The 13,535-nt window shown below is 43.9% G+C and overlaps 1 protein-coding gene across 2 annotated transcripts; it reads left to right on the top strand.

Moving 5' to 3' along the window:
- The first annotated feature begins 31 nt into the window (after positions 1-31).
- On the top strand, positions 32-13,499 carry il12rb2 (interleukin 12 receptor, beta 2a). 2 transcript variants are annotated; one of them, XM_048975892.1, is made up of 16 exons: positions 32-3,133; positions 3,547-3,675; positions 4,135-4,395; positions 4,781-4,895; positions 5,012-5,184; positions 5,533-5,675; positions 5,894-6,035; positions 6,803-6,879; positions 7,968-8,175; positions 8,504-8,689; positions 8,905-9,006; positions 9,261-9,410; positions 9,771-9,905; positions 10,153-10,246; positions 11,470-11,536; positions 11,729-13,499. In XM_048975892.1, exons 2-16 carry the CDS (start codon positions 3,609-3,611, stop codon positions 12,182-12,184), a joined length of 2,376 nt encoding a protein of 791 aa, XP_048831849.1. In that variant the 5' UTR covers positions 32-3,133; positions 3,547-3,608; the 3' UTR covers positions 12,185-13,499. The 2 variants fall into 2 exon arrangements, with proteins under 2 accessions (XP_048831849.1, XP_048831848.1); XM_048975891.1 differs by having other exon boundaries at positions 7,944-8,175.
- The last annotated feature ends 36 nt before the right edge of the window (positions 13,500-13,535 follow it).

The following is a 13,535-nucleotide window of genomic DNA, read 5'->3' as shown; positions in this document are numbered from 1 at the left end:
TATATATATATATATATATATAATTAATCCACAGCTTTGTACGCAGGGCGACTCGATGATGGAACATCAAACATTATTTATTTGTCCTATTCTCATCTTTCATCTACTTTTCTTTGTACTTTTTCTCCTAATCAGAGAAACTGATATTTGATTTTGTTATAACGCTGTGTGGCTTATACACCAGGAGGATAAAGGAGGTCAGCTGACTGGAAAGACGAACGAACATGGAGCGACCAAAGCCGCCAAACTCTCGGACAGGACCCTCCCTAAACTCCTCCAGGATTATTTCATGGCTGTAAAAAACATTTCTGTTTTTACATACTGTATGGAGCAGGGGTCTCGAACACATCACCTAGGGGCCATCGGCTAGGGTCTCTGTAGCTGTTTATTACTGACAGAAAATCTGTCAGTAAGTCAGATATAATTCAGACTGAGGCACCCATGGTAAGACGATACTCTGACCGCCAGGTACAGAGCTTCATTAACCCTGTGATTGTTTGTGGGACGTAATATTCACAAGGGTGAATTTTAGCACTTTTTAAAGCAAACAGCAAGAAGCACTAAATTTCTGAATGGGAAACTATTATTTTTCCTGTTTGTCTAACTCAGTGAACTTGGGCAGCAGGAGAGTGTTATTTAGTGGCCGTGAATTAATTGTGAAACCTGTCCCTGAAAAATCTGCGATAACGCTACAATCGTAACGCTGTGCAGTCTAACGGCCCGTTTTTCATTCACCCACCCATTATTTTTGTAACCGCTTGTCCTATTCAGGTTCATGGGGGTCCGGAGCCGGTTCCAAAGGTAGAGGGTGGCAGTCAAGCACTGCGGACAAGATGCCAGTCTATCACAGAACACGCACCATGGGCAACCTATGCATTCCAGTTGGAAGTATCCCATACAAACTCCACACACTGGGCAGAGCTGGAACCTGAACCGCCATTCCTGAAGGCGTGAGGCAACAGCACCATTGGGGGCCACAGTCCTACAGATATACAACCCATTAATGTTAAGCCATATAACACTGAGGCAGCTGTGTGAATGAAGAACATTGTATACCTTTACACAGAACCACTTTCATTTTCGGTTACTCACATTAAATAGTACTGATTTAAATGCTGCACTTTTTCACAATGAATTCTGAATATCATGCATGAGAAGCATCGTTATATTCACTTCACTTGGCAGATGCTTTTATGAATAGCAATATAGAACATGTGCCATTTATACAGATTATTTTATTGGTATCGATCTTTACCTGCAGCCCCACAGTCCAAAAACATGCTCAGGTGAACTGGATGCCAAATTGACCACATTGGTGTGGATGGTGTGTGAGTGTGCCCTGCGGAGGGCTGGCATCCCATCCTGAGTTGTTCCCTGCCTTGTGCCTGTAGCTTCTGGGATTAGCTCGACATCCAGTGACCCTGCATAGGAGAAGAGGGTATAGAAGATGGATGGATAGATAGATCTTCACTGGTACTTTTCAGTTTTAGCAGCTTGCCTGAGAGAGTATGAGCAGGTCACTCTACAGGGATTTGAACCAAAAACACTTGGGTTGCATTTCCTTGCTGCCTGCTGCATGAATATGGGCTGCCCCCCCAAAAAAAAAAAAAAAAAAAAAACCCATAAATGAACCAAAAAGGGACATCATTCCGATCATCCATGAGTTGGGAAGTCTGGAAGTGGATACTGCCTTTTATGGAATAGTTCGATTTGTGCAGGAACGTTACTGGTGTGGTTGGTGTACTGAACCACGCTACAGTAAAAACTACCCCTTTTCCCATTAAAAACTTGAAATCACACAGTCATTTCACATTCGTTCCCCCAAACCCCGTCATTTCCCTCACCCACCACAAAGATCTCTATGAAAATGTAAACACAAGACATTTATCTTTTTCAATACTATAAAAAACAATCACAAAATCTAAACCAGCTTTCAGTACAACAGTAAACATCACTACGAGGCTTGTTTTTCCAACAACTCTGGGGGTTGTACGTGTAATGGAATGAAATACTTCATGGACTTTCTAAGAAGAGGTGAGCCGTGAAGCATCCACTGCTCGCATGCGGCGTCCAGGGGCTGCGTGGTCTTTATGGTATAGATTCAATTTGTTGTTTGTAGAACTTGCATTGTTTAATAGTAATCAAAGAAGCACTGCCGTGCTCCATCCGCTGTGTTTTTCTTCATTCTGTAGTTTTGAAACGTTATTGTCATTCCAGCAAACAAACAGCAGGTGAATCTAGCATTACTCGTTGCGAATATTTATTTTCAGGTTTGTAACGGAAGAACAAATCCAGAAACCGAGGCCCTAAATACAACATCTCATCCAATTCATCGTGATCAGATGCAGCTAAAAATATATTTCCTTAGTTTTATTGTGCCTGGAAATGAATGGCAGGTTTCATTTAATTGATGATGTCACGCATCTCCAGTACAACGGCGCCGTGACGTTTGTTTCCATTTTGTTAACTAATTTAGTTTAGTCACTGAACTCTGTTAGGAAAGTGTAGTTCTTTTAAAAAGTGCGGTTACTGTGGAACAGCCTTTACCAACTGTGTGAAATAATCAAACAAACAAAAATAGGCCCGACAAACTATTTCCCTTTTGAAATTGGTCTCGTGAAACATGCCCCTCACTACTGAGACTCTTAGTAAGTGCAACGCAGGGTGGGGGTAGAGTTAAATAAACCCCACCTCCACCGCCACTTTTATAGTTACAGAAAACCCGCGTACATGGCAAAAAACGGAACGTAACGTTTCATTATAAGGATACACCCCAAATAAATATTTCGCTTACTAGTGTTTACAGTCAATGTTAATTTCTGCTTTTCGTGACCTAAAGTGATCTGGGGTGTGCTCTTCGTGGTCACTGGTGCAAGCCCCAGTAAAGAGGGAAGCGAGAATAAACGTGCAAGTCGCATCTCCGGCTGAGCCGCACTTCTACCTTCCAGCCGGACGGAAAGCGCAGGGGCTCCTCGCTACCGACGGCACCGTCAGGCGATCGCGCAGCTCATGGCTGGGTGAAATCTCATCGTTTCACATCACGAATACGAACAAAACCTAATACTCCATCCGGAAGAACAACCTTCTCGCCTAACGCAATGATAACGTCTTAGAAACAAAACGCTCCTGAAAGGTGAGCGAGCGTATTGTCTTTGTTAATCATTTGTTGTTGTTGATCATTTGTTAGTAGTAAAATGGTTTACTAGAATATACCTGTGTTGGAAATTCTCTACTGGCTAAAAATGTCATAATCATATTCAGAATTATTCGATAAACAAATATATTAATTTTTGGCTTTCATTGTGTACGAGGTATATCAGTAAACAATTCATTAATTCGTTGGCTGAGTACTATTAGGTTGGGAAATGAATGTATTAAGTCCAGCAGTATGATCTGTCGGTATAGTACCTTTGGTGAGATCATGTACACTGCGCCCGCCAGTGTCAACTGCAGATGGAGATGATGTGCGAGGTGGATGGTTTTCAGCTTTAAAATACAATCAGAAACTTACTTCGGCTCCTTATCTTTCATTCCTTTGCACGGCAGCAACATGGACTTTAATCAGAACTGGCAAAAGTAAGGAAAACGTATAAACGTACACTGAACCAATGCTTGGCCACTGGTGTGGTAGTTTCATCAAGTTCATCTGGTTCTGTGGCATACAGACAATAGCAGGTAAATAAAAAATGCATATATATGTGAGTGTGTGTGTACTGGTGTATATATCAATTAATAGTAGCTTTATTGATTTTCTATAAGCCTAACTGATTCTTCCCTAAGAGTCGATAACGCCATTAATGCAGTAAAAGCCCTAATTAAAAACATTGTAAGATTAAAAAAAAAAAAACTTAATCTTACAGTATAAGATATCGTATATTAATACACGATAGCTTATTAATTTTTTCATTATATCTTTTTTCCTGATCCTAAAGTGAAGCCCCAGCGTATTTATGAGCGCCCACACCACAGTATATGTATATAACGCATAACGAAACTCCGTCCTTTCGGGAGAGCAAATAAAATTTCTTTAGATTTTCGGATTTATGTCTAATAACACCGGGACACAATTAAACAATGAGGAACGTGTCAGAAGATGTATTTGACTGTCAAACCCCCCTTTTCTGTCGTTTCTAGCGCAAAAACCATGCGACGCAGTATCAGAAGTGGGCCCCGTTGTCCAAATGGGCTCGAGCTTTAAGGTTTACTGCGTCTTTCGGAACATCGCAAAACACTGCAAACAATCTATCCATCTGAACAAAATGCAGATATATGACTCATTTGCGCACAATTCCACTGCAATATTTGTAAATGTAAATAATATAATGGAGAACAGGACATACACTTGCAAGTGTGCATGCTGTACGGATCCTTGTGGACTCGATCTGCAGGTTGGATGTAAGTAAAGAAGTTTAAATTAAATAAAGTTGAAATTGACGATACGCAATGTAACCATTTTAAACTGAATATATAGAATTAAAAATGTAATTTGGATTGTAAAGGGAAGGTATGTCCAAGAGTTGACTAGGTTATCCGAAACTAATCTTAGGATCTGAAACAGGAGAAAATTACATTTTTGAGCTGATGGAGAAGCAAGAGCTCAACTTATAGGTGGTTTATTAAGTGTTAGGCAGAGAAAACCGCTAAAAAAGTGGTGACTGGAAATTGCTATTAAGCATTTCGAGATTACAACCTGAAAAACCCGAACAGCACTATCGTACAGGGCTGGCGTGCTTAAGAAACCGCAGCATGTAAGAAAGAACAACCTTTGCTTGTTTTATAGATCGACCTGACGAACCTCAGAACGTGTCATGTAGCCTGAGCAGAAACGTCGGAAATGTCACGTGTACATGGACGACGGGAAGAAAAACGTATATTAGAACCATGTCGAACTTATGGTGGGTATCCACAAGATGAAATTATTATTGAAAAGGGTGACAATGATAACCAGATGCATTGATTTTTTTTTGCATTTTATTCCGAAGTATTAACGGCGTGATCTGCTGGGTTTCAGGGTGAAACCGCAAAGCCTGGACAGCAGCGCGCATCCCGTCTCCTTCCCCGGCTTTGGCTCCGCCACTTTCCCGGTCTTTGGTGTTTGGTCGCGTTACTCCGTGTGGGTCAATGTGTCAAACAAACTAGGCACCGTCCTCTCTCTCCCGCTTCATTTCAGCCTCAGTGATATCGGTAGGTGGTAATGAATACGGAACCCGAACGCGATCGCCCTGTATTTTAAATATTAATAAGGAGCGTTTATCGGCAATTCACATATCTGCCCGATTTTATTTAGTGTCGGTGGCCGAGTTATTAAAATAGTGACTAAATGACTGCTAGACAAAAAAGTGAGTGAGTACCGGAGCCCTCCAAAGAACACGAGTGAGTGTTTGTCTTAATCACAGATATACAAGGATAAATAACATGAATGAAAGAAAGCGTCTATCCTAGACAGAGGGGGGTCTGTAATCATTGTCTGATGAACCGTATCAGTCTCTCTTGATCACATTAGCATTCGTCTGTCTCTTCTTGTGCGATCAGTGAAGCCCCCACCACCGGACACAGTCTGGCTGAGCTGTGCCTCTCGCCAGTGTGTCCTGTACTGGAGCCACGAAGCAGATATACAGCTCCACCAGGTCAAGTACAGGAAGCGCCATGGAAACTGGACGATCCATCCCATAATTGTAAGCACCAAGGTGTTTCGATAGGACATGAATGATGTAAGGCGCTCTCTTGTTTACTAAAGACTGACCCAAACGCAAAGTAAAATGAGGAACCGGGTTTACGAAAGCGCAGCTTTTGAGATCCTCTTTCCCACGTGTACTTTTTACACCATTAGAAACGGTGTATCTACTATCTAATATGGTGTATGGGATATGTACTCCCTGCGTGTTTCTAACAGGACAGTGGGGCTGGGGGCTGGACCATCTCCGATCTGCAGCCCTTCACGGCGTACGACGTCCAGATCAGGAGCAAGTTAAGCTCCAGCCAAGGCCTGTGGAGCGAATGGAGCGGAGTCATAACCGACAGGACTGAAGAAGAAGGTTCTTCCCCCTCTTAATGTTAACGGTGTTTGGGAACTGCCAGGGGTGGAGAAAATCGAGCAAAAACAAAACAAGTATGAATAGAAGGGAATCGGTAGAGATTTAGAATTATATAATGATGTTTATTTAATAGGTCTACATCTAGTGGTTTAAATTAAGGGGTGGATCTGCCTGGTATATAACACGGTAGCTTTATCGCAGGGTTTTTCTTGTTAGTATAACTGGCGTTGTGCAGACGGTCATGTTTGCCGCTGTTCTCTCGCAGCCTGCAAAGACCGCGGCATTAATGAGGGTGGCAAATTGCGGTGGCATACGTCTCCCCCAGCCAGCACGTGCGTCACCCCCAGCGTACGCAGAATCGGCGCTGGTGACCCTGGTCATGGCAGAGTAGTGGGAGTGGGGGGGTTGATCCTGACTGACTGCAGCGTGATCGCACCGCAGCCCAGCTCTCCTTTCATTATAACGTGCATTTCGGCATGTGTGGGTTGGAATGATGCTTTGTTTTTACACCTTGCTGCGGGTGATAAAACGAATGTAGTATAGAATTGCATAATTGGTATAACTTATGCATATTTTTTTCTTCAACTTTTTTTTTTTTTTTTTGTGAATTTTGTTAGAGGCAGAGTCACCTGCGTTGCTAAAAGTCCGTGCTACCCAAAAGTGTTTTTCACCCGTGGGAATAAAGGTCTGCGGCTGGAGGGGAGGGGGGTTATGGGGTTTTTACTCGGAAGGCAGTGGTGTGATCGCAGCATTTATGTCTGTTGCAGCGCCGATTCGTTTAGACGTCTGGTATATTGAGGAATCTTTCAGTTCTGGAGAGAAATCATTCACTGTGCTTTGGAAGGCAAGTATTTCTCCGTCCGACCTGTCGCATGACTTGCTAATACCTGCAAAACGGTCAGCTGATCCCCAGCAAATTTACTTGCTAATTACATACAGGCGCATATGTCAATCTATGGGGGAAATGCGCAAAGACGTTCATAAACACTACTCCAGTCGATGTGCAAAAATGTTCATCAACGTAAACAAAAATGCCTTTCACATCTGGGAATGCAGTACTTAACAGAGCAAACAGGTTTTAACAATGAAACGGAAAAATTCAGTGCGGAAAAAATGTAGATTACTTTATTATTGTCACTGAAATATCGACAAGACTCTGCAGAGGGAAAATACCAAAAAGAAAAAACAAAAAACAAGTGATTTTTATAATGGTAAATGTCAGACACCCTTAGATACCTTCTGTAGTTCACTCTAACAGCCCATATAAGTAACAGCGTTGTCACCCATCATGCGTGATAATGAAACCAGCAGGAGTTTCAGTGTACCCTCAAAGAAAGAAATGAAGTTCTACTTAAAAGAAATGAAGAAGTCATCCCCTCCCCATTATGAACTCACTACGTTTTTCTTAGGGACCAGTTTTTCCCAATATGGTCCTCCGTTATTGATGGAGCTGAGAGGGAGCAAAAATGTGGAGGGAGCAAAAATGTGGGCTGTCAGGAAGAGAGTTTGGAGGGAGCAAAAATGTGGGCTGTCAGGAAGGGAGTTTGGAGGGAGCAAAAATGTGGGCTGTCAGGAAGGGAGTTTGGAGGGAGCAAAAATGTGGGCTGTCAGGAAGGGAGTTTGGAGGGAGCAAAAATGTGGGCTGTCAGGCAGGGAGTTTAGAGGGAGCAAAAATGTGGGCTGTCAGGAAGGGAGTTTGGAGGGAGCAAAAATGTGGGCTGTCAGGAAGGGAGTTTAGAGGGAGCAAAAACGCTGGTCTAGAGAAACAGCTGTCCAGCCTACCATATTCTTAATTTCAAGTTCTTTATGAATATTATCTATTATCTATAATTACCTTATTTTTGTCACCGTATTTTTCCATGTAGCTTGTCAACACAAAGCTCACGGCAACCAGTTCCTTGCATTTAGATTCATCCTGGGGCACGTTTGCAGGAGCTCAACGAATCAGAAGCCAGGGGGAGGATTCTGGGATACAAGCTGGAGGTCCGAGATTTCTCAGCGGGGGGGGTCAGAGAATACATCACTCCCAGCAACCAGACCAGAGTGAGAGTCACTTGCTCCTCCTGCACCATCTCCGTCGCTGCCTTCAACTCCAAAGGCCACTCCCCCCCGGCCCTTATTAACATTCCTCAGCATCAAGGTAATGGCTCATTATGAGGATGTTACTGTCACTGCGTAGTTTCTGTATTTCTTTCCGGTTTATCTTTCAGCCCTCATTTGTGTGTGAGCTTAGAGCCACAGCTCCTGTGGACACTCCCTACACTTATAAAATAAAGACGTCCTTCATTGAGGAGACGCTGAAGCAGCATAGTTTGCTACCAAGTTAGCTAGCTGTGATATTCTGACTTTACTCACAAGCTTTTTTTTTTTTTAGTTTTCAAAACATTTCAGCCCCCCCAAGTCATTTTTTGAGTGGGATCCCAGGAGTGATAAACCTGACCCTGAACATCTGCCATCTCCCTCCCCAGCTGACCCCCCCCAGAATGTGGTCTGCCAACCCCTCAGTAATCACAGCATTGCCATCTCCTGGCAGACACCTGCTACTACAGAAACAGTGAAAGGATATTTAGTGCAGTGGTTTGCCGCTCATCGACATGGACAAGACCTCCAGTGGAAAAGGGTGGGACAGAACGAGCTTAACACCAGCATAACAGGTGGGCAAGGCAAAAAAAAAAAAAACAAGAAACCAATTAAGACATCCAACTGCATGACATTTTCCTGAAGTATTACTATAAATCCTGGTCATGTGTTACTGTTTCTGTTACTGACCTTAGTTTGTCTTTGTTTGCTAGTGTTGTTACTGGAGGTTGTATGTACAGCCAGGCAATGACAAAGGATTCTGATTCTCCCTTTTCATCTGCCTCCTAAGAAACCATTCAGCCATTCGAATGCTACCAGGGTGCCGTGTTTGCCCTGTATGAGCAGGGCTCTGGGAAGCAGGATTTTATAGACGCACATTCCAGGGAATCAGGTAAGAGACGAGGTGTATTACTACTTCCAAAAGCATAGATGTTTGAATTTCTTTTCCACTTTAGCCCAGTGCTTCTTAACCCAGTCTTCAGTGGATAGTCTACATTTTTGCTCCCTCCCAGTTCAACACAAGCATCGGATGCTGGGCAGGAGCAAAAATGTGGACCGTCTGCTGGTCCCCCAAGACCGGGTTAAAAAACACAGCTTTAACTTACTGAAAAATTGCTTGGGAGTGACATGCTTTACGACACGCAGCCCCGACACTGGGCCCAACCCCGATCACCAAGGTAACGGGCAACAGGGTGGTCGTGAGCTGGAGCGGAATCCCACTCGAGCACCAGCGAGGCTGTCTGAGGGCCTTCATCATTTACCTGAAGAGAGAGGGAGGGGAGGAGAGTCGACTCGGTGAGGATCCCGGCGTGCCGATGCTCACGAGGCAGTGAGACGCCTCTCAATGTTTGGATGGTTTCCTGTAACACCTAAAGTGGGAAAAGTACTGCCAGTTAATAGGCGGATACAGCCGATGTGCCGAGTCTGCACTGGACAGAAATTACAATCAAAAATGGGGGTTATGGGGGTCAGGTCATCTGTCACGACACTTCATCTCTTTCCTTGTTCACAGGATAGTACAGGGGTGCTGGCATTATAGAGCATAAAGAAATAATGATTCTGCTTTTATAAATGTAAGGTGTAAACTTACAAAATGTGAACATTGAGATGCAATTCCAGCCGGCAGATCTTGTGAGGGAGTGGCTTCTGTTCCAGGTCCAATAAAGGCCACGCAGAGGATGTTTAGCATCAGTGGGCTGAAACCTGGAGAGTACAGCCTCTTTATGAGCAGCAGGACGGGTGCTGGAGAAGGTCCGAGAGGAGACTCGGCGGTCTTTTTGATCTCGCAGAGTGAGTACGCATCACGGGCGAAACTACACGTCACACACGAGCGTGCGTGGGCCGCACTAAGTGTTCCGCCAAACGTGTAGAAAGCGGTCACGGTCTCCTTGGTCACCGTAGACGTGAGGGACACGTGGATTTGGCGTGCATGTGTGGGCGAAGTGCAAGCAGAAAGGTTACGTTCTCAAAGTCACTGCGGCATTTCTCAGGCTGATTCATGCTCACTGCAGGTTCTGCCTCCGTTCTCTCTTTTCAGATGACACAGAGGGTTTCATTATAATTCCGGTGATTTTACTGTGCTTTCCCCTGCTGATGGTCATTTACCTGTGTCTCACAACATCAGCGAAAAGGTAAACACCATCACACGCGCCACCATCCTGAAGAGAACAAAAACAGAAGAACGTTTTAAAATGTAAACAACATATTCTGTACCCAGCTGTGTTCTGCAGATACGGTCCCTCCTGCACGCATAGATCAGCCCCTTTAGAGGGTTATGACCAGGTGGATTGCCACAAATGTGAAAATTTGTAAATAGCTGCCCCCCCTAACCTTAACCCATGACAACCTGCTAGGCAAAACAGTGACATAAAAAGTCTATTAATTAGCATTTCCTAAACAAACGTTACTGCCATGTCAAATGACAATTTCATATGTAGACCTTTTTTTATTTAATACACAAACCGTCTAAATCATGTCCCTGTATGTATAAAGTTACTACGGGGAGCACTACGTTTTGGACTCATGATTACAAAAGCAAAATTAACGGCACTTAAGTTTATAAATTACTGATAGAAATGCGAGATTCCACGATCACAACACGTGAATGAGACACGCCGAGAAACGTGCAAGGGGGACCCAAGCAAAGATTTTTTAATATTAAAGATATAGTAACCAAAACTGCAAATGTCTGATACGCAAATGCGAAGGTGTTAATGAATTATCTCCACACATGATAGAAAACAAGCTACTTCTTGAACATTTCACCAAAGAACACACCTGTGTGATCCTCCCCAGCGTCATCAGAACACAAAGTCAACTACAACGGTTCCTAAAACTGCTGACATTCACTCTCATTTAGGACACCATCAGCAGCTCAGTTTTTGTTACTGAGATAGGAAACCAGCCGGAAACTAAACATGTTAGCACTGTGGTTACTGTGGTCACCTCACACCTGGGTTATTTCCGGCTTTGCTTCCATTGTGTCCCGGAGCCCCTGGATGTTGGCATAGGACAAGCGATGTAGAAGATGAATACATGAATAATGTAAAGCTGTGTTTCCCAGTCCAGTCCTCGGGGACCCACAGCCGGTCCACGTTTTTGCTCCCCAACAGACAATCCACATTTTTTGCCTCTCAGCTCTTGGAGGGAGCAAAAACATGAACCGACTGCGAGTCCCTAAGGACCGGAATGGGAAACTCTGGTGTAAAGAATAAGACGGTCACATTGCCAGAGCCTGTCCAGAAGAAGAGTATAACATTTTAATAACACCAAAGTTTATACTAAATGCTTGAGTTGTGCAGAAGTTAAACGACCTCTACTTTCAGTGTTACGAAAACCTTGTTTCATTTTTCAGACTTCTGCCCAAGTCCGTGCCTGACCCTGCCAACAGCAAATGGGCTAAGGAGTGCACAGCCTCTAAGGTACCGTCAGACCAGGAGACGCCTAAACGCTGCAGCTCCGCTGATGGCATAACAGATACGGTTATTTCATCCTTCACTAGGTTGTTTCCATTCACATTGTATTATGTAGATGGTAAGAACAGACTGTCTGCACTCTCGTCGCTTTCCTGTTCTTCAGTGTAGATGATTTCCTGTGTGGGTCCTCTGCTGTAGGGTGAAATGACGCTGGAGTTGCATCTCAACTGCTCTGCTCTGGACAAAGAACCGCACACCATGGAGATCGAGGAGATTGAAGAAAAGCAGGCCTTGACTGTCGTGGAGGAAGCTGGTGGTTCGTCTGCTCCAGAGGGGAGTACCAGCGAGATACCCGCGGCAATAATGAACTGCGCTGTCAACCAGATTAAGCCGGTGTGCTCTTACATCAAAAGTTTTTCCCATGAATCGGATAACTCTGTCCAGACTGAGCTGTCTACAGTCACAGATATAACTGTTGACTATATCTCCTCAAATGGACTGTTGGACATGGACTGTGAGATGCTGCCAGATGATGTGGTGGAGAGCGATTTCTTCCCAAGCTTTCAGAGCACCTTCTCAGGGCCTCTAGTGTCCTTTGGGGGCAGGTTGACCCTAGACAGTGTCAAGATGGACTGGAATGGACTATTTAACTGAAACCTTCACACAAGTTTGAGCTTAACACACAAGCTGAACTGCAATTAATAGGCATATTTATATGTGATAATACATAACCTGGGTATTTAGGTCCCTTATGCTGGAGAATTCAGAATACTTGTGTTTTCATTTGAAGTCACCCTGAATTTTCACCTCACACTCATTTCTAAAGCTAATCAAGCTGCTTATAGCATTACCTCCCAACCCCACCCCACAAAAAAACCCTCAGGAACAGGATCAGTCTGCATTGCCCGATTTCACCCAATGGGAAGTATGCTATTGCACTGATAATTCTTCTTGCTGTAGCGTTTATCACCAAACTTTGCATTTCTGCTGGTGCCACCTGCTGGCCAGAAAGATACACTACACTAATTATCACACACTCCATATTCAGGATACGCAGCAGTATGATTTAACTAGGGCCACATGGTGGCACAGTGGAGGTCCTGGGTCCTTACAGTGTGGAGTTTGTACACTGCCCCTGGTTCCTTCCACTGTCAAAGAGTGTGCAGGGTGGAATTATCGGTTCGATAGCGGCTTAAATAAGTGGGTCGGATATCGGTGGCATTTCAGGCTTGCTGTGTTAAGTTCCACAGCTGTTTGCGAAATCTGCAGAGCCAATGTATTGCGCGGGAGGCAGCAGCACTGCAAAGTACAACACGACCAACTTCATGAGGCTTCTCCAGAAGGATCATGCCAGGGAGCGCAAGGAGCTGAACAAAACGAAAACAGGGGACCGTTCCAAGCAGTGAACTCTGCAGGCAGCATTGCAAAGATGCGAGAAACTCACCGGCCATAGTGTAGAAACGACAGAAATAACAGAAAAGGTACTCGAACCCGCTCGCAGTTGTAGGAAATGAGGGGTTCTGCTGCCTCATTGAACACTTTAAATCAGGGTAGTTCTCCATCACGGAAATATCTTCCTGAGACCGCTCTATCCGAGCTGTACAAAGAGTATGTGAACTCGTACCAAAAACGCTAAAAGATGTTCCAGCGATTAGCTTCCCTACTGATATCTGGAGCTCCAACGTTGGTCGTGAGATGCGAGCCTCATTTAATACACATATTGCTGTATACTGTAATTTTAATTCCTGAAGATTGCTGCGTCTAGAATACATAACATTACTTACATTGGCATTGAACCTTCTGTTACTTTATTCTTATCAGACTGTTAGTATTACGTTAATAGTAAATAATTCATCTTGTATATATTTGTGTGTGTGTGTGTACTTTTTACATTGTCTTCCAAAATTAGGTATTTAGGTCAAGTATTTAAGCCTAATGTCTCAAATACAATCTCCATCTTCTCTCCAAAGTGTGACATACGTCTTATTAATCACCAGTATCAGAT

Source organism: Brienomyrus brachyistius, chromosome 15 (genome assembly GCF_023856365.1).
Source record: "Brienomyrus brachyistius isolate T26 chromosome 15, BBRACH_0.4, whole genome shotgun sequence".
Taxonomy (NCBI): Eukaryota; Metazoa; Chordata; class Actinopteri; order Osteoglossiformes; family Mormyridae; genus Brienomyrus; species Brienomyrus brachyistius.
This window is presented reverse-complemented; position numbering and strand designations above follow the sequence as displayed.